Source organism: Branchiostoma floridae, chromosome 3, assembly GCF_000003815.2.
Source record: "Branchiostoma floridae strain S238N-H82 chromosome 3, Bfl_VNyyK, whole genome shotgun sequence".
Taxonomy (NCBI): domain Eukaryota; kingdom Metazoa; phylum Chordata; class Leptocardii; order Amphioxiformes; family Branchiostomatidae; genus Branchiostoma; species Branchiostoma floridae.
Genome location: NC_049981.1, coordinates 27,270,165 through 27,292,909, shown reverse-complemented (window position 1 = coordinate 27,292,909; position 22,745 = coordinate 27,270,165). Strand labels below are relative to the sequence as shown.

The following is a 22,745-nucleotide window of genomic DNA, read 5'->3' as shown; positions in this document are numbered from 1 at the left end:
GTCGCACGGCTTCATACAATTTAGGGACTTAGACAAAATTTGGCCGGGCGGCGGCAATTTTTTCTAAGTGTTTTACGGCGCCCGAAGCGTCCGGCGGTCCTGAACTGCCGAACGTGCTGAACCACTTAATGACGGTTCACCGCCCGGCGCGCGGACCGGCAGCCTCGCGGGCCGGACGGCTTTCACGTAGGCGGACCGTGCGGACTGCCCTCGGACCGGCCCGAACCGTTCGGGGCGAGTTGATTTTCACACAGGCAGGTCACCAACAGAAATTCAAGATTGTTGTTGAATCATGTTCGTCTTGTGCCGTGAGCATGTGTAATTATGATCTATATAAATTTGGCAATGAATGTGACAGTGTGTTCGTCCCACGACGAGCTACCTACCCCGAAATTTAAAAAAAAGTATACTGAAAACTTTTGGCCTTGTTGTCTTCGAATGCATTGTTATCGATGCTTTGTAAATGGTGTATTGGACACCTAGATGTCTGAAGTGTGCACAGCTCAGAAATAACTATTGTTGCATGAGTAGATCTCTTTAAGTTCCAGTATTTTTAATCTACCGGTATAAGTCTTACTACCGGTATTATGCCAATGCATGTTAACACTGTAACAGGTACCGGTTGTCCAACTGGGATAAGATATTCATCTTAAGTGATTTACTGCATAAATACCAAGGAGGTTGATTTAAATACTGAACAACTGAAATACTGCAACTGCTACAACGAACCAACAGTTGGGTGATTGGTTGTCTCCAACACAAACTATTAGTTTCTTACGTTTACAGTAAAATTACTGCTTGGGCAAATATACAAGTTAAAGAGGAACTCTTACCTCCAGCACCCGCCATCCTGGCAGTAAACTCGGACCAGGAAGTGACTGGAAAATTATCTCACGTCCCCAAACTGCGTTCCACGGCTAAGAATGAGATCAAATTCCCTTACTCAACAACCCATTTTTCGTTGGTGACTTATTTTTACCCCCATGTACAACCATGCTGTGGAAAAAGGCCACAATTTCCACGAATCTGTCCGCACGCTTCAAGTTTGGAGGAACTGGAAAAGTTTTTGGTAGCCCACTTCCTGATCGGGTCATGTGACGGATTTTCACCAATAGAACAGCGCAGTTCCCGACGGCTATGTGACAAAGGTCAACAAGAAGGGGCAAGATTTGGCGCGAAATTTGTTTCCTATCCCAGCCTGGCTTCCATCCTTTCCTTAGACTAACTCCAGTCCTGGAAGCGATCAGAGGAGCGGAACTGGAGATGGAATACTAGTAGGGCAGATGCCACACTAGGATGCAAGTGCTGGAGCCTTAATTGTCATGCTAGACTTGGAAGAACTGTTTTAATTCCTCCGGAGATCTTTGGGGCTAGAAAGCAACGGGCAGAAGAGAGTCCGACAGGGCCAGCTGAGACAGGTCAGGCGCCTGTATCGACGCCAGCTGGAGGTGCGGTGGAGATTTAAAATCTTAAGGACAACATCTAAATGTCCTTGGGGCAACAAGGTCAAAGGGGTAATGTTAGATTCAATACTGCGCCTGAGTCATGATTTCTTTTGGAGGGGGAGGGTGGTGCTCACTCAAGCTCAAAGGACAGCGAATGATAATCAAATTACCAAAAACTGAGTTCTAAGGTCAACCCCAGACAAAATTTGTCAATCCACTAGTATCTAATAGTCCTGCACGTTTCTCAGCCTCCTTTAGTAGTGGCTTTGTTTGTTTGTTTTATTCTTATGTGCTGTTTTTTTTAATTTTTATTTTACCAGGTTTCTAAATCTAATAGTCTTAAATAGTCTGCTAATGTGGCAATTATTTTCTACCAAATTGCCAATTAGAGAAAACAACGGAAAATGTGTGGTTGGACTATATAAATACATGATAACACAAGTCGTAAATATTCCTGCATCCTGCAAAGCTTAAAATCTCACAATATCATATATGTCATTGGCAACAAAAAATTATAAAATCATTATTTTTGACATCAAGGCATTAAACAAAGTTTAATGTATCCCAACAACAAAGTTGTGGAGATACCCTGCTTGTCTCTTAAAAATGTGAACAAGTACTTCAATATACTACATCTGGAATGGCAAATGACATTTGTTACTATCCAAGGAATCAACACAACTATCATCATGTACATCATAGACAGCTGACACTTACATTGATAGTGGAATGAAAGCAGTTATCATTCCAACATCTTGAATACAATTGGTCAAATCTTCAACAATAGTTCCTCCATAAGGCTGTGTACTGGTAACTATAGTTCACCTTTATCTGGGTAACCTAGATCTCTTGTTTTTATTAAGAACTGGTATTAAGGGATATCAAATCAGCACTGTGGATTTGAATTACAATATTATGAAAATATTGCAGTTTGAAACCACCATCTGTCAACTTGATATCACAAGTAAATACCCTATTTAAAAACAAATGGATATATGGTACCCTGGGGATAAAGGTGAACTAGGGTTACAGAAAATCTTAAATCATGTCACAGTACAGGTGAATTAAAGTCCAGAGATTAAGGTCCAGAACAGTACCTATACCAAAAACAGTCTTTAAAGTTTAACACACTACAAACATTTCTATCTTTGATAACACCTGTGTCAATAAGAATATCTCTACTAGCCATTTGTTTAAAAAAAAATTGAAGAGTCTTTGTTATCTTTTATTTCATTTGTGACAAAGTAGAATTTACTCAGACCAAAAACTGCATACTTTGATAATACAGTCAAACCTGTATCAAATATTAGCTGTCACCTGGCCATTGCGGTCACTTTTTGTCGGTCAGATCAGTGGGTACTGAAACCTTGTGTAACTTATTGCTCATGGTCAGTTGATCAGCATTTTCTCTATAGTGGCCACATTTCTTGTCCTTTGTGTGGCCACTATAGACAGGTTTGACTGTATCTTCAATGTGCATGAGAGATTCAAATAAGAACACTTAAGTGAATGTCATTACCGCTGTATCAGTACACAGCCCTTTTAGTCTTCAGTAACAAAATTTAGTATCATGATAATCAGTCCTGAATCATGCCTTGAGTTGATTACTGAAGTGGGTAATAAAAATAATAACACAATGTCATGCATTGCAGGCTATACTGCATTAAAAATAACACCATAAACTCTGCCAATAGACTTTTGACTCATGCTTATTCAATGATGACACAATAATCAATTTTTCTAACTATCCTAAAATGGTTACAGATGTAAATGACAGTTCTATATGACAGTTCTATATCTACCCTTGTAAGCTCCTTCAGTTGTTTTAGATCAAAACAGTGTGTTCAAAAAGTTGATTTCAGCTGATCATATTTCTGTGAATACTTAATCAATTGCATTATGTATCATTGGAAATTAAAGCTTGTTTATTGTCCTTTAAAAAGATACTCTGTGGATATTGATTGTACATTCTGGACTACTTATGTGATAAGGCTGTGAGAAACCAGTGCCAAAATTTCCCTTGGTCCATTGTTTTTTAATGATTAGCATCATGAATTACATCATGAATTTCTCATTTTCCTTTAAGATGATCAAATCTAAGTTTTCCAACATTTGTGCTGAATGGACTTCTCAATCATATATACATGGTAACATTTGTTTTTAAACACAATTTCAGCTCCTTGTTACATTTTTATGGCTGTTCTTTGACATCAGAAGAACAGAGAGACAGTAAAAGACCCTTTCATTTTATAAATCCTTTTTTTCTCATTGATGTAATGTCAAGCGCAAGTCTGAGCTATTTAGTAATGGATAGAATTTTATCACAGCTCGGCAATTAGTTGTCCCATAGTCATTTGGCACCGAAGATCTCTCTAGTGTTTCATGATGACCTATAAAGGAAATTATGAGATGTCTAATTTTTGTATTGCCAATAGAATATCTGTCCCAAGTTCTTCAGCCTGTAGCAGCATTGCTGTTGAGGTACCCTTCCTCACAGCTCATCAATCGGCAGCTCCTTGTTGATTCGGTAATGAAGGTCTTTGTAGTGTTTCTTGACCTGAAAGGGCAAACAAGCCAACAGGATTATGCAATTTGATCATATGTTGTGGAATAGTACTATTATAATCACATTTTACAGTCAAACCTGCCCAAGACGACCACTCAGGGGACTAATAAAATCTGGTCTATGTCAATGGGTGGTCACTACATATAGAAATGAATCTTAATACTTGCACATGGTCCTTATGTAGATCACTTGCACAGTTTTGACTCACTTTTGATTTTTAGATGTCATACATTTTGGCTATAGCTATTGGATGTCATACTTATTCTAAGAATTATTGATATTATTTTCATATTGAAAGGCTTCAGACCCTAAATAGTAAATCCCTTGTAGCAACCATCATCCCAGCATTCATAAGATAAATATTACACCTTACCTTGTATCCTATATCCTTAACTTTGTCCAGAAGGTCGGCGTGTCGTGCCTGCTTTTCCTGTGGAAACTGTTCCTTCCCAACATCTTCCTTCTGCTGCTGAGATGCCACCAGAGCCTGCTTGTAGTGGGAATGTTTGTCCATCTTCTTCTGGAAATGACTGAGTTCCTCCTGTAAAGGTGGCATTTATCATGCATTGAGTATATCATGTTTGTAAAAAAAAGGGGCACACATTTTAAAATTGCTTTATTTCAATTTAACAGTGAGTGTTTGGCATATTGAAACACATGATGTGGTTAAAACCTTAATGGCATGACTTGAGGAAAATCACAAACCACAAGTAAGAGATTAAAGGTTAAATTCTGCACCCATTCTTAAAGCTACACTCTTTCATCTGTAATTAGTTTCATTGGGATGGTATCAAGCCAAACTTTTGTAACCATCTGTGAATGTCCTGGGCAATACTGACTGCATGGTTCTACTTCTCACTACAGCAACGTGTGGTGCTGAGTAGAACCTAGGTCAGTATTTCTCTGAGGAAGGTTACAGAGAGTCACAGACAAATCAGCTTGATACGTCTGCCAATTTTGTGATCTACAACATGTAGAAGATGAACAGCATTTTATTTTACACTGTAAATTGTACCATAATGAACAGATTGTGCTTTATGAATATATCAGAAAAGAGTTCCCATATTTTGAACATCTTAATGCAACGGATAAATTTCTATTTTTGATGCGCCTAGACAAACCCTGTATATCAAACATTATATGTTCTTATATCTACACCTGTACAAAGAAGCGAGAAGATGTCGACCATCCTGTTAGCTTAGTACCTTCAACTAGTTAAATTGTATCCTGTTGTTTTTTCATATGTTTGTTATTCTGTTATCAGTCATGTCTGTTATCAGTGACCTGTACCTAGCCCGTCGAGGCATGAATGTACAATAAAGGTCTTTCATTCATTCACTAATGCATTGATTATGTACAAAAAACTTTCTAAATCTATGTTCTTTCATCACTTATACTATGCACTAATCAAGATCACCTTGATAGACTTAAGCTCATCATCCGTGAAGTTGCCCCTCAGTGCGGCTGCCCAGAGTTCCTTGACTTTGGGTTCTTTGAAGTCCATCTCATCATTATACCCAGAAGATATCTTTAGATCCAGCTTGCCGAGATCGTCTCGGAGTTCCCTAAACTTCTGCTTCAACTCTACATTCTTGTCCCTTCCTTCAATGGTGTTTTCTACAGAGAGAGTAGGAAGTAGAATATCTGAGCGTACAATACAATGTAAATACATAAATACATAAATTACATGATCAAAAATGCAAGAGTATATAGAAGAAGTGTGATACACAAAAAGGAAGTGAAAGACTCAATGATCAGTTAAGCTACTCTTCCACTGGTTGTGACAGAGAAGATAGATTACTATGTAAGTATTTACAAGTTTAGTGCACTATGGAATTCCCCTAGCCCTGCAAGCCTTTCCAGTGACAGTAGTAAAGATTCAAAGTAACATTCCTGGTCCAGACAAGGAGGTCAAAGAGAGCTCTTTAACCTTCTTGGTCCATAAGATAGGGCCTCTAACAAATCCATGCTACTATTATAGTACCTGTTGTAAGTACTTTACAAGAATAATTACATTAGGAACATATTGAAACAATGGTAATTTTTTCACCCGTTGTTAATGCAGATAGGTGCACATTACCAATAGAGGTTGACTAAAAATGGTGTGATTTTTCGTGCAAAAATGTGCAAGTACCCACCTTTGTAGTCTGGTATCTCGTTGGCCATCATTTGATATTCTTCAACCTTCTCCTGGTGATGCTTCAGTTCTGTTCTTAAGTCTTCCAACTCCTCAGGGGAGAATCCAGCCTGTGTTAAAAGTGTGAATATTCAAGCAATCATGTACATGTACTTACAAGCAGGATGCTTCCCAAGCTCATAGTTTCATAGAGGAATGCCCTCTAGCAAAATTATGTAAAGTTGCAGCTGCCACATTCTGGGGTGACATTTTGAAGTGTTTGATATCAAATTGTACATGTAGTTTTCAAACAAACTGAAGTATATGCCCTGTGTAGGGGTGGATACTGGTACATTGTACCGGTACAAAACAAATTTTTTCTTGTTGGACTGGTCCAGAAAAAAACGGACCTGAAAAAATGAACAGATTATGTTCGCAGGCGTTCACGTGTTTTGAGGCTTACTGGTCCAAGAAAATAGCAAGAGCAAAGTAAAGGAGAGTTGATATGCATTTTACAGTTTCTACAGTCAAACTTGGTCGAAGTTAGTGTTGTTAACATGAAGATAGGATTTTAAAACGTCAGTGGAAGTCACTTAACAGAATCCTTCAAAGTGAAAAGGACCATTGTCTTGTGTATCACCCATTCACAAGTTTTCACAGACAATCAGATCCAAGCTCAGGTCCGGACCTGGACGTGGACCTGATCTTCAGTACCTGGACCGTACCTGGGCCTGAATTTTCTGTACTGGTACCCACCCCTAGCCCGGTGAAAGAATAAATAACAGGAGACAGACTGTTAATAACATGTTTTTTAGCTGCTGTTCTGATCTCATAACAAGACTGGCTATACCCAATATTTTCAGGTATGCCTTGCCTTGTGATGAATAATTGACACAACAATATACCATTTGGTATGAGGCAATTGGTACAGATATTTCATATTATGTTATAGGATAATTTCATCCCACTAGAAACTTCAATGGCATGGCGTCGTGTGTGCCGTAACTGGTAGAGTGTTGGGACCTGAATCAAGGGGCCCCAAGTTCAATACTATGCATGCTCCACATGACCTTTCTCATTTCATCCAGGTGTAAAAATCTGCCTTCAATTGGGCAGGTAAAAAGACTACCTTTACTTTCTGTCTGTGCTTTGTATGTGGCACTGTTAAAATAAGTTACTAACTTGAGTGAGTGCCACATTGTCCTCGTCTGTTCAAAAAGCAAAATAAACTAGAAAGGTAATATTTGCAAGCAAATACAGAATGTTACCTTCACATGTTGTAGTCTAACACTGGCAACTGTTTTGTTCATTCTTATTTGAACACATTTCTAAATGTAGTGACCCGAGCCCCTCTAGATCTGACATTTGCTACACTATGTAACCGAACACCACATGGTGCCTGCTACTTTACCGGTTACCATGGTGACAGCCGTCTGGTCCAGGTCGTTGACCTTATTTGTGCGGAAAAGAAGAAGAAACAAAGCAAAAACAATATGTTCCCTTCTGTGAAGGTAACATAAAAACTTAACTGCAATGAGGGACCATATCAGAGTCTAGTGGAAATGGGCCTAGGGGCTTATACTTCGGACAAAGTACGTACACACAAAACAAAGTCATTAAAATCCAGTTTTTTTTTTTTATTAATTTATCATGTTTAAGAATAAATTGACATTCTTCACCTTCTGCGCCTTCATCCAGATTTTCTTGATCCTGTGGTCTGTGAACTCCCTGGCTGCATCCTTGGCATGCCTCATATTCATCTCCACATCATTTCTAGATCTCATTTGCTCATACTTGCCTCCATCTATCCCATACTTGGACATCAGTTCTAGAGAAAGAAATCTTGGTTTATTTTTCTTTTCTTTTTTATATAGAAAGGAGAAGTAGCATCTTCCATTTTAAGTGCTGGCTCAATCTTTTCTGTCATTAGTAAGCAAAAAAAATTTAGCCACTAATGACAAGAATATACTGTGGATACCTAGCCTGGGTACCATCCGGAAAGTAGTTTGCTCCGGCGTTCATTATATACTATATACAGTCGCTTCTAGCTCTGACATTACTATACACTATATACAGTCGCTTCACTGTGTTTCCGTCTGGGAACGCGAACCATCTCAACGTCTGGAATCGTACAAAAAGTGGAAGCACACGCTGATTGGTCCCCACATGAGCGAATTATGGAATGGGTTCTCAAGCGCTCGTTCGAACAGATGTTCCAACACCGGACAAGCCCTCCGCCCGCTCGTGGGAGGCCTGTTGTCATCGAACAAGCGCTCTAGAACCCATTCCTACATTCGCTCATTAACTGATGTTACCACCAAACCGTTTGAATGCGCACGTCTCACGATAGCAGAAGCGAACATAGGAGCGAACTACTATCCGGATGGTACCCAGGCTAGTGGATACCCTAAACAAAAGTAAATAAAAGTAGTCTTCAATGATGGAACATACCTCATAAAGGCTACCAGTACACAGATCTTAACTTAATGATTTAATAATTCTTAGTAACCCCTTAGATGCCAAATCACTCACTAAGAAGATTTTCTCTCAGGTTTGCCTCCTTCTCTCCATCCTGGTCTCCCCCCTCTGCCTTCAGTTTCTTCCACTTGAACTCTTCCATCTCGTGTAACTTCAGGTCACTGTGGAGCTCGGCCAGCTTGGCCTCAGACACAAGCTTTGAGCAGAGAAAAACAAAACATTTAATACTGTTAGTTGTCTGGAATGACACTACTAGGTGGCAACTGCAGTCCATAATACTTTGCTCCCATTTGTGTCATCTTATCGTGACGTCTAGCCAAGGTGGTTAAAACCCTGAAGGCTGAAGTAGCCCAGCCAGAAGGTGAAAAACAGGAGGCTGAAAAACTGCTGGAAAGTTCTGCAGCTCAGCACAGAGCAACTATTGCAGATATTAAAGAGAAGATGGCACATCTTGACGTTGTCTAGCGATGATGATAATGATAGCGGTTCACACAAATATCAGTGCCCCATTTTCTGCCTGTATTGTAAATGAACTTGCAAAGGACTGTCGCACAAACAGCTGCAAGAAGCAGTGACGCTGAAGGATGTTCAGCATTTTTTTTGTTCTATCACAAATTTGGGGAAATCATCATTAATGCATCCGTACCATATGTTTTGTAGCTCCCAATTGCAATTCACTTGCTTGTCTTCATTTGATTTCTTCTGACCATTCCCCTAAAGAACAGGTATTATTTCTGCCTAACTTAAGTTAATTAAGGTTAGCTATTGGAAAGTTCTCTGAGTCCCACAGAACTTATTTCATCCTCTATGTCTGAACACTGCCAATCCCGCAACAAGTAACATAAGATGTTGGTAATTCTTTGTCAGCCGCTGAACCATTTTAAGTTTACACAGACTGTGTGCATCACGTGAGCAGTGTGTAATTAAATAAAGCCTGCCCCAATCAGACTAGGCCAACTCATCATGTCCCACTAACAGTGCTTACTCAACTTGCACGCTTGCTTACACAAAGAAAGCTTTAATCAACAGTACTAAAATACAGTTTCATCTTGTTCTTTCCTTAATGCTCCGAAAAAAACAATAGGGGATGTTTGATATATTGATGTAAATGATTTATGTGAAAGAGGATCCAGAGTTATTTGAAGAATTTATCATCTCCCTGTTGTTAAGTTTAACTAGTGCCACCTGTAGCATACTAAATTACAAATGTAAGTGTAAGTGTGACCAATCAGTGTGTGACATGGCATAGATAGATATCTTTTTCTTCTGTTACATCCAGTAAACTTCTTTAACTTGCCATTCTATTTAGACAAAATACATCTGCAGTGCTAGCGAAAAAGGGCCTGGGAACAGAAAGTAACTCCATTTACGGTTTGCTACATGTATACAATGTGTACCGTTACATACGTATGGCTTTAGCTACTCAGTACTACTATACAAAAATAACATTTACTTTCGTGGACGTCAAATGCTTATTTCACAATGAATACACACACGAAAAAGCTCCATTTAAAGACGCTACAAGTTTGTTTTTCTAACGGTACTACCATGTACCTGTCTCCGGGGCGTACCCAAAACACAAGACACAGCAAAAAGGAAACACGATTAATTTGCTTTTCAAGGGGGAGGGGCGGAAGTTACGTATTCTTGTACACATGAGAAAATGTACGACCTGGTTATACTTACTCCCATATTTACAACCAAATTACAAGGATCCAAATACAATGCATGTGCACACGTCCTATTCTGTATTAAAGCAATGCAAGGAGGTAAACGAAAGCTGGTAGGCGACTGCTCTCACCTTCTGTGCCTTCTCCCATGCGGCCTGCACCTTTGCCGAGCGAAACTCACGATCTCGCTTCTCCTTCGGGTGAAAATCGTTCTTCTCTTTCGAATATTTGCCAGCTCCAGTTAAGCAGAGTTGGGCACAGACGACTAGAAGGACAAGGTGAACATAAAAGTGTGAAGATATCATGGTGATAGACGAAGACCTGGCCGAACAAACTGTGAGTGAGTAGGGTATAATCTGCGTGCGGTCCTCTGCTTCCCACTGACTTTGAATCACCCGTTTAACCTTTGACCTCCCCACCCCTTGTACCGCATGAATGATAAAGTAGGGTTTACGGAAAAGGCTGGCCTGTCTACCTGGGCTGTCTACCTGGGCTGTCTACCTGGGCTGGCTATCACGTCAGGCTACTTGGACCTACGAAAGCCCATTGGGACAAAAGCTGTTTTAGCAGTAGGGATTGTTTGTACTCAATAAAGAAGCTATGTGTGAAGCTATTGTGCGTGTTACATAACCCAGAGGTTCTGGGTTCAAATCAGTTGATATGCCAGCGATCTTGTGCCCTTGGGAAGGGCTATAGTATTAACACGACTTATCGGCTGATTGGATTAGTCTTAAGACTGGTGGCTAGTTGGTCAAAGGCGTCCAGGAGCCTTTCTTTAGTGGCTGTCATGGTCCAGGCTTCTGCGCCATACATAAGGATCGACAATTGAATTGTGAGGAGCTTAAAATAATCGTTGCTAGAGGGTCTGGAACTGCTGCCATTCGGTGCTAACTCAGGTGACCTCAATACGACAGCAATTACCCCAGGTGTGGCCATAGGACTTAAGGTTTTGAACCACTTACACTGGGAAGGAAGGACCCCTAGTCTTTTCCGTAAGTGTGGTGGGTTCTTTGCCCTATCTGAGGGAGGGCCCTTACCGAAGCTAGGTACTCTTTTCTCTACCCTAGTGAAGGGAGGAAAGTCGTGTTAAGAGCCCTTCCCAAGCGCACAAGATCAGTGGCATATCAACAGATTCGAACCCAGAACCTCTGGGTTATGTAGCATACACAACTCCTTCAAACACAGCTACTTCACATACAGCTCCTTCACACACTGCCACTTCACATAGCTCATTCACATAATAACACACAGATCCACCAAAAAGTAGTTACTCAAGCAACTGGATATGGTTCACCGTGACCCTTCAAACAACCCCTACTGCTAAAATAGCTTTTGTCCCAATGGGCTTTCGTAGGTCCAAGTAGCCTGACGTGATAGCCAGCCCAGGTAGACAGCCCATGTAGACAGCCCAGGTAGACAGCCCAGCCTTTTCCGTAAACCCTGATAAAGTGTCGCCGTATCACCGCTGAACGTGGTTGGACAAGCTGTGGTAGCGAAGCCGCATGATCGCACTAACAGCTATCATAAAAAAAAGGGTCATGCTTCATCCTTAGTTCGACCGTTTGGGGCAAGAGGACGAGGGTATGTAGGTAACTTGTAATCTCAAAGTAGATTTACCGGTGCATGGCAATATCCAAAGGGTCAAAAGAGTAACGTTATACAATTTGCCACTGGTGGCTTAAAGACTAGTCGGTGATTTCTGCACTCGTCAACAGCCTGGTCGTTAACTTAAAGCGTGACAGTGGTAGACGCTAGAATGTGGGTTGTACGTATATTAAAGTTAAAGTTAAAGTTAAAGTTAAAGTTAACGTATACATGACATCGTTAGCTTTGGGATTTTGTCGCAATTGTCTCACTCAACTAGAGTTTGAAGACCTCCTACCTACTGCCAACGTAGTGTTAGCAAAATGTGATGAGTTACGTTTATCGAAAAGAGCAACATTTATTGCGTGTATGGCCCATGGCTACCTTAGTTTACTTTAGACGTTTAAGGTACATGTAGTAGGGTGATCAGTATATACTGACAGCTTAAAATACTTTGCAACATGACTGTGACATTTAATTTGACTAATTGATAGATATATCCTGGAAACGATAAGTGATTCTTTTAAAGATTGAGAATAATATCGTTCATGAAAAGATGGAAACATCTAAGAAAAATTGTCACCAAACACAAAATCTCACGGAAAATTCTTTATACATTACGCAAACACGGCACTTGTACATTACAACATTCGACTTATAATATTTTTCTAAGTGGTTCACAAGACCGTCAAATTGACTACTTAACACTCTGAACACAAACATGACTGAGACCAGCTCATTCGTGATCACAAACAAATCATATCATGTGTTTACTGTAACAACTTACAGCCTGAGCTCGTGATGTGATGATATGTTCTTGTAGCTTATAAATGCAAAACGAGCAAAAAAATGAGTCTTGTCTTATGATACAACTCAAACGTTAACTGCTTTCAAAGCATGATCAGGTTGAGAATATATAAACTATGATTAACAAAAATAGATACAATGTACATTTACAAAGCGTTTGGGAACGGTAAACGTTTAACGCCTAAGTAGGCGGAATTAGGTGTGTTTCTCAAAACAAATAAATGTGTATTTTTCTAGATACGCCCGACGGATAGCAACCATGCTTAAAAGGCAGATATCTTAGCAGCTTCGTCAAAATATTCTACTTCCATTCTTTTGCTTATCTGGTCGATGACGATGTAAAGTACAGGACAGTGTTTTCATTGGTACACGTTTTCAGTATTTGTAAAAGAACTAGGTTACAACGTAACTTTGTATCTCAATACCATCGTTGAAGCATCCATTGTACATGTAAAGCACTGTGCATGTGGTGATATGCTTCAAGAACGTACGTATACACTGTTCATATTGGCTGGTGACAGAATCACTAGAACTAGCAATCAACATTGGCATTTCAGTGGGTAACTCGTAATTACTTTCTTGTAAGTCTTTGGTGTATGCACTCACGTTACTAGGACGTGAGCATTGTCTATAGTGCTGGGTGGTTACTAGTATTACTGACGCATCATGATTCATAATTATATGAACTTCTTAAGACTTGAAAGTTATGCACATGTCAATAAACTTGAAAAGAGCTGATCCCAGAAATTGCTTCTTGTAGTATATGTAGGCTTTGAATGATCCTAGGGGAAATATGGATATGGTTCATTGTCCGTGTCATACCGAAGTTTTTCAGGTCATAAAATGTTTGAACATCAAAAAACACCGAAGAGATTTACAAATACAACAACAATGCCAATGTTTGGACATGATAAAGGGTAGAGTGGGCTATGGGTGACCTGGGTGGAAAATTCTCTTGCTACTTAGGTCGACAGCAAAATTCATCCCCATTTGAAGTCAAAAAAGTACAGGTCATATTTCGCAACATCTATCTGTATAATGATAATATATCCACTGTTTGGAATAATACAATCGGGGATAACACAATTTATACAAATTGAATACCAGCTATTTTCTGGCTCACGTCTTATAATTTTTAATTGATTATTCTTCATCTACTCGTCACACCATCCATGTTAGCATTTTCATGTCCCCTCACTTTGGGCGCCAGCCCCGTTGGAACCTCAGGAGTTTGGTCGCCTGGAACTCGTTCATACCAAGGTCGTTGATGAGCATGCGTCGATCCAAATCCATCAGGAGCTTCCCGTCAATCATTTCTTCTTTGAAGACGTTGACGAAACTGTGCGTCAAAAAATAATAAGAAGACGGCTTAATTAGTTGATTTTCCCTTTCGTGTAGGAAGGTCATTTGATAAATGTATGTTAGAAGAAAAGTAAAACGTTTTCGTAAAGTGAAAATGCACAACGCGTACAGCACCCCAGATTTTACAGCCCTAGACAAGAGCGACATCTAACGGCTGTTGATAAAAGTGCAGAGTCCCTTTTATAATTACGTCCTATTGTGCAAATAGGATTTGGCGCTCCGACGTTTCAATTCCCTATAAAGTGGTTTGTATAGATTTATCCTACCTGTCGAGTTTTAGCAGCCTGAGGCAGTCCGACAGATCGTCGACATTTAGGGCCGTTGTGTCTTCGGGAACCTCTGACAGACCTGCATACTTCATAGTGGGGGAAGGCTTGATAGGTGCGGAGGGTGGGTGCTCGTATTCTTGCTTTGGTTCTTTGATCCGGGGCTTCAAAGCTGCCGTACGAGTAGTGGCATTGATCGGCTGAGGTTCCTGTGTGGGTGTCTTTCGTCGCTCTCTCTGACCACTTGTTGAGGCCGCTATGATCTCGCGTGGTTTTGCGACATCTTGTTTAGGCCCACCCTCTGGTGCTTGTCGATACCTGGTCTTTCCTTCCGGAACCACGAGATCGTCCGCAGCGGATAGATCTTCATCATTAGCGGACAGCAGGTCAGCAGAGGCCCGCCTCTGCGACTTTTCCTCTTCCACCTCCTTACGACGACTCCGTTGATTACCCCTGACGCTCACCGTCATGGGCCAGCTGAGCACTGGAGAGGCCGGGCCTTTGGCCTCGGGGCTCTGACGGTGGCGCACCCGATGAGTGTTGAACTGTGTCTCGGAGTCAGACAGAGGCCTCGGCCACAGAGTCTTGTCCGTCGACAGTGGGTGGATTTTGAGAACGTGAGGTTCAATGTCCTCTAGGACATGTTGTCGCGCTTCAACTAGACGCGAAGGATACATCAGTATGTCTGCAAATGAAGGCAACCGGAGTTAAGATAGAATGAACCATTTTCTTATTTATCTTCAGGTACCAGTTCCCTTCGGATTACTGTTGGCAAATCGTACTTAAGTTCGCGGTTTGGTAAATAACATTTTCATCGTATTTACTTCAACAGCAAGCACATTTAAAAGGAAGGGGCTTCAAAAAACGGTAATGAATACATTCAACCAACGAAGCCTTTTGTTTTTATACACTACATTGACAACGAGCCACATGTTTGAGTTGAATAAATTTTCTGTCAAAATCTGAACCAGCAACGTACGCGTTGGTGACCAGACTATATTACCCGTACCTCTGTTGCCGCAGGCCTGCTCGAAGTCCACACACCTGACCACCGTCCGGTCGTACCTGCCGACCAACTCCAGCCACTGGTCATCGTCCCCTCCCACCAAGCCTTCCGCTACCGCTAGCTCCAACTTCATGAACATCGGGATAACCAGCACTGACTTGCTCAAGAGGCCTACAGGGAACAGAATACTAGTTACAACAGAAAGTATAAGGTACAATTTGTGGTGACTTCTTCTACTGTATGATAACTCTACGAAATTGTACTACTTAGTACTCTTCAAGACAAGAGACTATACATGTACGGTAGAGGTTATGATGTACATGTATGTATGACTTTATATTGCATTCTTGCAGGTGGAATTTATTACACTTGGGCAGTTTCTTATAAACTGTCCTAAATTTATATACGTATGTGCTGCAAGTGCAGGGATTATAATTCATGTAGTACACAGCTGTGTGTCATTTTATTAGATTACAAAGTTTTGTACCTTCAGTTTTATACGTTCAACTATCCCTTGAGTCAATCGGGTCTCAGGTTGACAATATACATGGTATAGGAGTGATCATAAATTTGTAAAGACATTTGAAATTGGGATGTGAAAATAGACAGTATTGAAATAACATGTAGGTATCGTACCGTTGTTGATGGTATTTCCAAGCAGATAGGTTTCATCTTGAAGGTCCGTCAGCTCTATGACGTCAAACCTCGGTACTTGTTTCCTGCAATACACCCCAGATCAGAATGATGGCGTTTTAAGAAAGGCACATTAAACATCACCACATCACCACCACCTTCTTCTCTTCCAATGAAACAAAATCCCCGTGAGATTTGCCTTGGGAGAAACCGAACACCCCGCCATTGACATTGATGTTACATGTAACGATGACCTGTGCCACTCTTACGCATTTTTCTTAGTCTGCACATACATTTAGATGATCTGGACCGTTCATGTACGGTGCGCAAAATATATATGCGGAATGCGTTTCAGCTTCTAACCAAATATCATATATAGGTTTCCATTGTTCTTGTCTAATCCGGTAAACCACATCTTCATTGTGGGATTTTCTTTAACGCTAAGGTCCAGAAAATGTCTGTGATATCATATCAAGCGGCTGCAATTACATCGTACGAATTCAAATTTACCCGTCAACGATAACGAGTAATTAAACAGCATCACGGGCAATGCATATTGCATCCAAGTCACATGAATGCCGAAACACACTACACAACCGTTGCTCTATTTCGTTTCGTCTGTCCCGTTCCTCGCAGGGCATTTCTGACTGGTTCACATTCTACTGAAGCTGCAGGTGTCGCTGCTCACAGATGCAGTCCCAAACGTGTAGTATAAACATAAATTCCGTGCCTTTGCAACCTGATGAAACTACTCATGCACACTATAAGTACACTACTGTATGTACCTGTTATCCACGCTGAAGCGGAGCTCCTCAGACCTGTGTATCTTGACCAGTACCGGGAGGGGATACTGTGCTACCACATCTGCGATGGTCATCGGGAAGGCGGCCGGAAGGTCGTCTGCGGCGGCAGTTTTCTTCTGTCTCTTGTCTGTGTCAGACGAAAAAGATACAATTAAGAGATTACACTTTCGTAGCTTAATCATTTAGGACCCTATACTTCCTGATGGTAACGAAAGAACACAGTCAGTTTTGAACATTATTAACTTTGTGAAAAACAGCACTTTGTCTCTAGCGTTGTTCGTGTATCAATGTCACTTTTACAAGAAGATATCGAATGCTATGTTAAGGTTAGGCAGATTCAGCATTATTAAAATCTGGTCACGTTTGATCTTAGTTTGTTATGATTATTCCGAAAGTTCAACCTAAATTTGCTTTCTTGTCTGTGTCCTTGCATGCCTTAGCGCTGTTACGTTCGTCAATTATGCTTTTCGAAAATAACCGAGTGGCCGTGTGTGACTGCAGTCTGGTACGTGCGCCATTTTACATTGATATTGTGGTAGGTCGGGATAAGGACTGGGCCATTCGTGATAAGGTGTGAAGTCCAAACACACTCAATTACAAGTACCTGTTTCTCTCCGCACTCTCTCAAACAGAACGCTCTGGTAGTTGAGCGGAATGCTGAGATGTCGGCCATGTTTGTCGTTGGCGACCACTCGGCGTTGTGTGTGCTCTTTGTGTATTCTAATCACCTGGAGGCAAAAGTCAGAGTATAGTTTTGATTATTGCTACGGCATGAAATAAAAACATGTACAGTATGCACGATCTTGTTTCGTATGTGCGATTATGTGTCCAGAGAAACGTATACTAGTAAAGCTTTAGTAATCCATGTGGAAAGAGCACGACTCTAAAGTGCCGTAGTATACAGGTGCGATGGGAATATGCTGCGAACAAAACAGAGTGCCGGTTTTACCCATGAATATATATTTCAGCGCTAACATTTACTTTGTTGGCACGAAGCTGCGAAGGAGCAAGAATTCGTTACTGTTGAATGGGTCGCAGACAAATGCAATGGGTCAAGGTCGCCCTATGCTCGCTATGAATACGTGCGGTCGCAGCTGGGGAAGTATAATTGACCATTTTCTAACCACAAAGCTGGGTTCCACGGGCAAAAAGCCACCCAAGCGAAGCAAGCCAAATCATGCTCAGGGTGGCGCTCTTCAGCGCAGTGTCAAAAGTCATCCCCTTTCTCCTCCATTCAATTATAGCGGACGCCATAAAACTCCGATATCTGAGCTATATTAGTGTCTGTGTTCTGTGTGATATGGGATCACCCAAGTGTTGTTGTTAAAAAGACACATCGTGGCCATTCGCTGGATCAGAAAGGCTTTGGAAGTGTTTCGTCTGGGAAGTTTTCTGACACATTTACTGAAAAGGAATCCGAAAGTTTCGCAGTATTCTATGAGTTTTGAAATTTGTTATAAACTTCCCGATAGAAATCCGACAGCTTTTTGGCAATATCGATGACACCGTAATCTTTCAGGATATGTCTGGCATTTGTGATATGTATATTGTATATAGAAATGGCTCAATCACGCTCAAGGCTGCATTTTAACAAATGTTAAACATAATGTCTGAATATACAACACACATGTCAAACTTCATGGTTGTCCAGGCAGTTGCTGCACGGCGAATAATTTCACTGACGTAGGAAACGTCTTATATTGAATCAATCACGCAAATGACCACAATGTATTTTTTATATCGGAGCTTAGTATTGCAAATATGGACTGATCATAGAATAAACACAGTGGTTGAGGAATGGGGTTGGGGTTTCAGAAAACTAAACTCATTAGTCCAATTGTGAGCTTCTAGACAAGTAATATTCCGGTGTGCCGTCTGGCCGCTGACGTGTTTTCGCAGTAACTATGTACGCTGTGTCACATTGGTATGGATGGCGCGCCGTTCATGTTGGCGTGGTACGGCAGCTAGGGAACTAATGGCTTCCTTTCATTTCCTATGGCGTATTGCATACGTCGTTTGCCCGTGACATCACGACAACCGAACATATAGGTATAACATTGGATTGAATTAAATGCCTGAAGCACTAATTTTCGTTATTTGTTATCCTTTCTGGCAACATCGCATATTTGTCCATCATTCTTATTCATATCCCACCATCGTCATTCCCAAGGATCATTAGAATAATTTCAGGATCCGATTAAGATCTGTCTCAAAATGCTTGGGTCACTCTCCTTATACTAAAGACAACAACCCAAAAAAGCACAAAAATACATCATATACAAACAGGAAAAAAGGAGGGACACAGACCAAAGGACAGAAGATGAGAGAGGTGATAGTTCAAGGTCGATCTTGAAGGCGTAAATGAACTCATTAGCAGGACAGTCAAAAGGAAAGAAAAGACTGGGCAGCGCCGGTTCTCCCCTGTCAGGTACCATGAATAGACTAGATGTACGGTCACGTCCAACCCGGACTCCCGGCGTGAGGGGCTACACGGTTCGTCGCCTCTCTTTTGAACAGAAGCTCCACTTAACATTCCACTGCCCTTAACACTTGTTAAAAGCCGTCAGCTTAAGATAACTTGATCTTTGTGCTCTATAACAGGTCCCCATTTGTCAGACGTGCTACCTATTGTTGTGTCGATGACGCGATCCTATTTCTGGACCTGATAACTTAATTTGGCTTTATTTGCACGATGACTGGCCACAGGACCAAAGTCATGCATCAGAGAATCCAGTGTAAACGGCCGCGGAACAATTGAATGAACGGAATGTCAGACAATGCGTCTTTAATTCGTTATCAATCAATCAGTCAATCAAGCAATCGATATCTATCTCCATTGTAACTACATTTGGGTTGGCAAAAATAGCTCTTTATTGACTTTTTTATTCTCGATCTGTTCATAGGAAAGTTTCAATGGGGTAATGACTGGTCAGAAACATAGCACAACTAATTCCAATTGCTTATGGATGTGTTGATATGGAGATTAGTAACACGGATATTGTACTGACTCTGAGATTGAAATCCGTTTTGATTTCTTGTTGACCATTCTGATACCATTTGGGAGGGATTGTGGAAAATTTCTATCAATGCTGTGACAGACTTCGCTTGTGTAGTGTTCATCAGTCGACAAGTGATTTCGATAACAGTGACATCTCATGTCACTGTGTCTTAAATGAAAAGTTATGCCGTAAACGGGAACTAGTGAGAGAATTCTTCCAGAGGTAAATTCAAGACGATGTGAAAGAACAAAGATAAAGAATATTTGTTTTACATACCGTGTTCTGTGTGTTGAGTTATTTGTTTGAATCTTCCTACAAACGTTAACCACTTAGAGGCTAGATTTCATAATAAAGACAAAATGTTTGGTAAACGTTTTCGCACGATCGCATCAGTTATACCCCCTTCACAATAGGCGCGATTCGATCGGAAGACTAGTTTACGAACTCTGAATGACATTTTCGTGAGTAAGACGTCCGGTGTTCTCACGATCATCTTGCGATTTTTACGGATCGCCGGCAGTTTTCAGGAGTCTTACGACGGTCGCGGTGCAGCGAAACATGTTCTTAACATATGCGACTAGTCGAAAGAAATCTCCAAAATCGCACAGCTCGTTACCGAGTCGCAGATTGTGCGTACAAATCGTGTGTACCTTGCAAGGGTATCGGTCAATAGTCTTGCGTCAATCCAACGATTGAAGACCGATAGGCGAGCAAAGACATAGTTATTAATCATCGAGCGCAAATCGGATGGAGAACGCCCGTCAGTTGGGCAACGTTCGGGCGACGTTCGCCCGACTTCCGTTTGTTTACAAATATTGAATTTCTGGGAATGTGAGGGTAATTCTAACATTGTGGCCCCTGTGGCAGTATGTAGGCTGGCTTTGTGACACACTTTCTTTCCTTGCGTCATTTCTATTATGCCCGCGCATTCCATTCATTGGTTAAAAAGATTCCGACAACAAAATAAGCAACATTTATTGATCTCTTGCCTTTTTTGAGGAACGTTTTGTGTTACCTTGTCCGCGTGCAAGAGGTCATGGGAGGTTTATTATCATAGATTTATTCACCGTCGATCTCACGAGCCTCGCGTATATGTGAAGGGGACAGTTTTGAGGCGAAAAATACGCAAGACCATCTTAAGATCTTAAAATCAGCCGACCTTCCTGCGATCGCGAAGAACGTCCGAAGATCGTATATAATGTGAAGGGGGTATTATGAGATGCCCAGAGGATGTCATCCACATACTCGAACCAGTATTACATTAGTTTCTCACCCCTCCGTTATACAGCATGCACGTCTGTGATTGATACATATGAATAAGGCAAGAAACCTTTAAACCTTGTGGGTACACTTTACACTGTATAACCCTAGCACATTAAAGCAAGCAGACTGTTTCAAGGTCTTTATGCGGCGACCAACGTGTTATGACTTTTGCTCCGTGAATCATTCATCTACGTCTCCATACCATCGAGATATTGATTTTTGTAGCAAACCTATTTCGACTGGAGTCCAAAGTGGTCCTTTCGTAGAGTAAGAAGTGAGTGGGGAAATAATGGAATACACCGTGCCAGACAGTGCGATATAGAAAAAATGCTTTCAAAACAGAACGACTAATAATTGAATAGCATAGTCATTGAGCAGGATCATATGACCGTAATTGTAAATGTATGCCTTGACTGTAGGTCGCTGGTAGCCTTACACTGCACATGCCAGCTCGCATGAGTAGGAGTCAGTTATGTTATATTGTTTCATGCCTGTAACTATTTGCAGTTGCCTGGCCACTCTGTTTATGTTATTCCACTGTGAATGTTACAACCGCCATCTATAAATCGTCCATAAAAGCTTCATTAATTCATTAATCCTTTATTAGGACGACTAGACTAAGTTTTGACATTACGTCATCGAATAACTATTCCCATGCCCGTGACGTCACTACCCCACGGAGGGCATTTTGTAAAGACCGGCCGGCCTTTGGAACTGTAAACTCCTTTATATTCAGTCTATCGCAGACTCTTTTACATTGACAAGGCATTGCGTCACCTCCTAATTATACCCTGGCAATCAATGGCTACTGATTGAAATGTTAAGAAGTGCCTCTTAGTCCAGAAAACGTGTTATTTGCCTCGTACGCACGCTTTTGTAGACAGAGGGCTATTGTAAAACACTTATCGCAGTGGTAGTGTAGGGTATTATTAGAGACCAGGAATAAGAGCCAGCGCGAATATTCTATCAGTCACGGGAATGTATTATGAACCTGAATTGTATAATATGAACCTTGTTGAAACTATTTCATATGCGCTTTGTTAGAAAATATAGTTTGTACGGTATCATTTTCTTTTGCCGTATGGCAAGTAGGTAGCAGAATATAGTCATCATTTGCTAGCACTCAGATTAGATGGATAATTCGAATATGCAAAACTAACGTTGCTTTAAAGTCCATTGGTCAAATTGTCCATTGAGAATATTGGAGGTTGTTGTATATATCTGATATATCACGTTCTTATTAGTAGCCGTGGTTCTAGTTGCATTGTACCTAAGTTTGCAAGTTTCTGACTAAACACCCGCTTAGGCTAAGGTCACATTTCCAAACCGGGGCCCGGCCGGGCGCAGCTTTTGGCAACGAAAAGAATGATACAAACGACATAAAAATACACAAAATGTAAAAAACTAAATTCATGACCATGATTTGTGTATATTTCTAGGTATACACTTTAATTTTTCGTTTCTTAAAACTTCCCGGTCGGGCTCCGGTTTGGAAATGTGACCCAAGCCTTACACATAGCCGGTCATTTCTCCCGACCACCAGCCACTGTCCAAGGGTGGCGGCAGGTCTGGAGTAGTCTGGCCCATAAAACACCTTAACTATACTGCTGCATTACTCCCAACCATTACCAGCCATCCCACTGCACACCTCTCGTCCACAGCCGATCACTCACAACCAAGGTTGGGGACGGTCGGGAGGCTATGTGTAATCGGGACTTAAGCGTACCTAACACATTTTATCATACGA

General features: G+C 41.1%; 3 protein-coding genes across 6 annotated transcripts in view; all 3 read right to left on the bottom strand.

The window, feature by feature from the left end:
- The window catches only part of LOC118411201 (phosphoinositide 3-kinase adapter protein 1-like), a 39,872-nt gene extending 38,767 nt beyond the window's left edge, over positions 1–1,105 (bottom strand). For all 4 annotated transcript variants that reach the window (XM_035813284.1, XM_035813286.1, XM_035813285.1 and 1 more), the window contains exon 1: positions 834–1,105. In XM_035813284.1, the coding sequence (XP_035669177.1) occupies positions 834–849 (16 nt within the window). In that variant the 5' untranslated portion in view covers positions 850–1,105. The remainder of the gene's footprint in view (positions 1–833) is intronic.
- A 976-nt stretch (positions 1,106–2,081) lies between these two features.
- Positions 2,082–10,689, bottom strand: LOC118411626 (alpha-2-macroglobulin receptor-associated protein-like). Its single transcript, XM_035814101.1, has 7 exons — positions 10,407–10,689; positions 8,660–8,801; positions 7,807–7,955; positions 6,150–6,258; positions 5,429–5,628; positions 4,385–4,552; positions 2,082–4,002 (listed from the first exon to the last, which is right to left on the bottom strand). Exons 1-7 carry the CDS (start codon positions 10,578–10,580, stop codon positions 3,937–3,939), a joined length of 1,008 nt encoding a protein of 335 aa, XP_035669994.1. The 5' UTR covers positions 10,581–10,689; the 3' UTR covers positions 2,082–3,936.
- A 1,766-nt stretch (positions 10,690–12,455) lies between these two features.
- The window catches only part of LOC118412465, a 15,049-nt gene continuing 4,759 nt past the window's right edge, over positions 12,456–22,745 (bottom strand). Inside the window, exons 3-8 of the mRNA XM_035815339.1 lie at positions 17,341–17,464; positions 16,719–16,863; positions 15,937–16,019; positions 15,304–15,471; positions 14,295–14,979; positions 12,456–14,005 (exon numbers count right to left, since the gene is read on the bottom strand). Coding sequence (XP_035671232.1) covers positions 13,861–14,005; positions 14,295–14,979; positions 15,304–15,471; positions 15,937–16,019; positions 16,719–16,863; positions 17,341–17,464 — 1,350 coding nt within the window. The 3' untranslated portion in view covers positions 12,456–13,860. The remainder of the gene's footprint in view (positions 14,006–14,294; positions 14,980–15,303; positions 15,472–15,936; positions 16,020–16,718; positions 16,864–17,340; positions 17,465–22,745) is intronic.

Excerpts from the sequence above, each read along its gene's own strand:
- LOC118411626 (XM_035814101.1), bottom strand. The coding sequence starts at position 10,580 with ATGATATCTTCACACTTTTATGTTCACCTTGTCCTTCTAGTCGTCTGT. Across the intron at positions 6,259-7,806 it reads TCTGGATGAAGGCGCAGAAG|GCTGGATTCTCCCCTGAGGA; the intron begins GTGAAGAATGTC and ends CTTTTAACACAG. Across the intron at positions 5,629-6,149 it reads CGAGATACCAGACTACAAAG|AAAACACCATTGAAGGAAGG; the intron begins GTGGGTACTTGC and ends CTCTCTCTGTAG.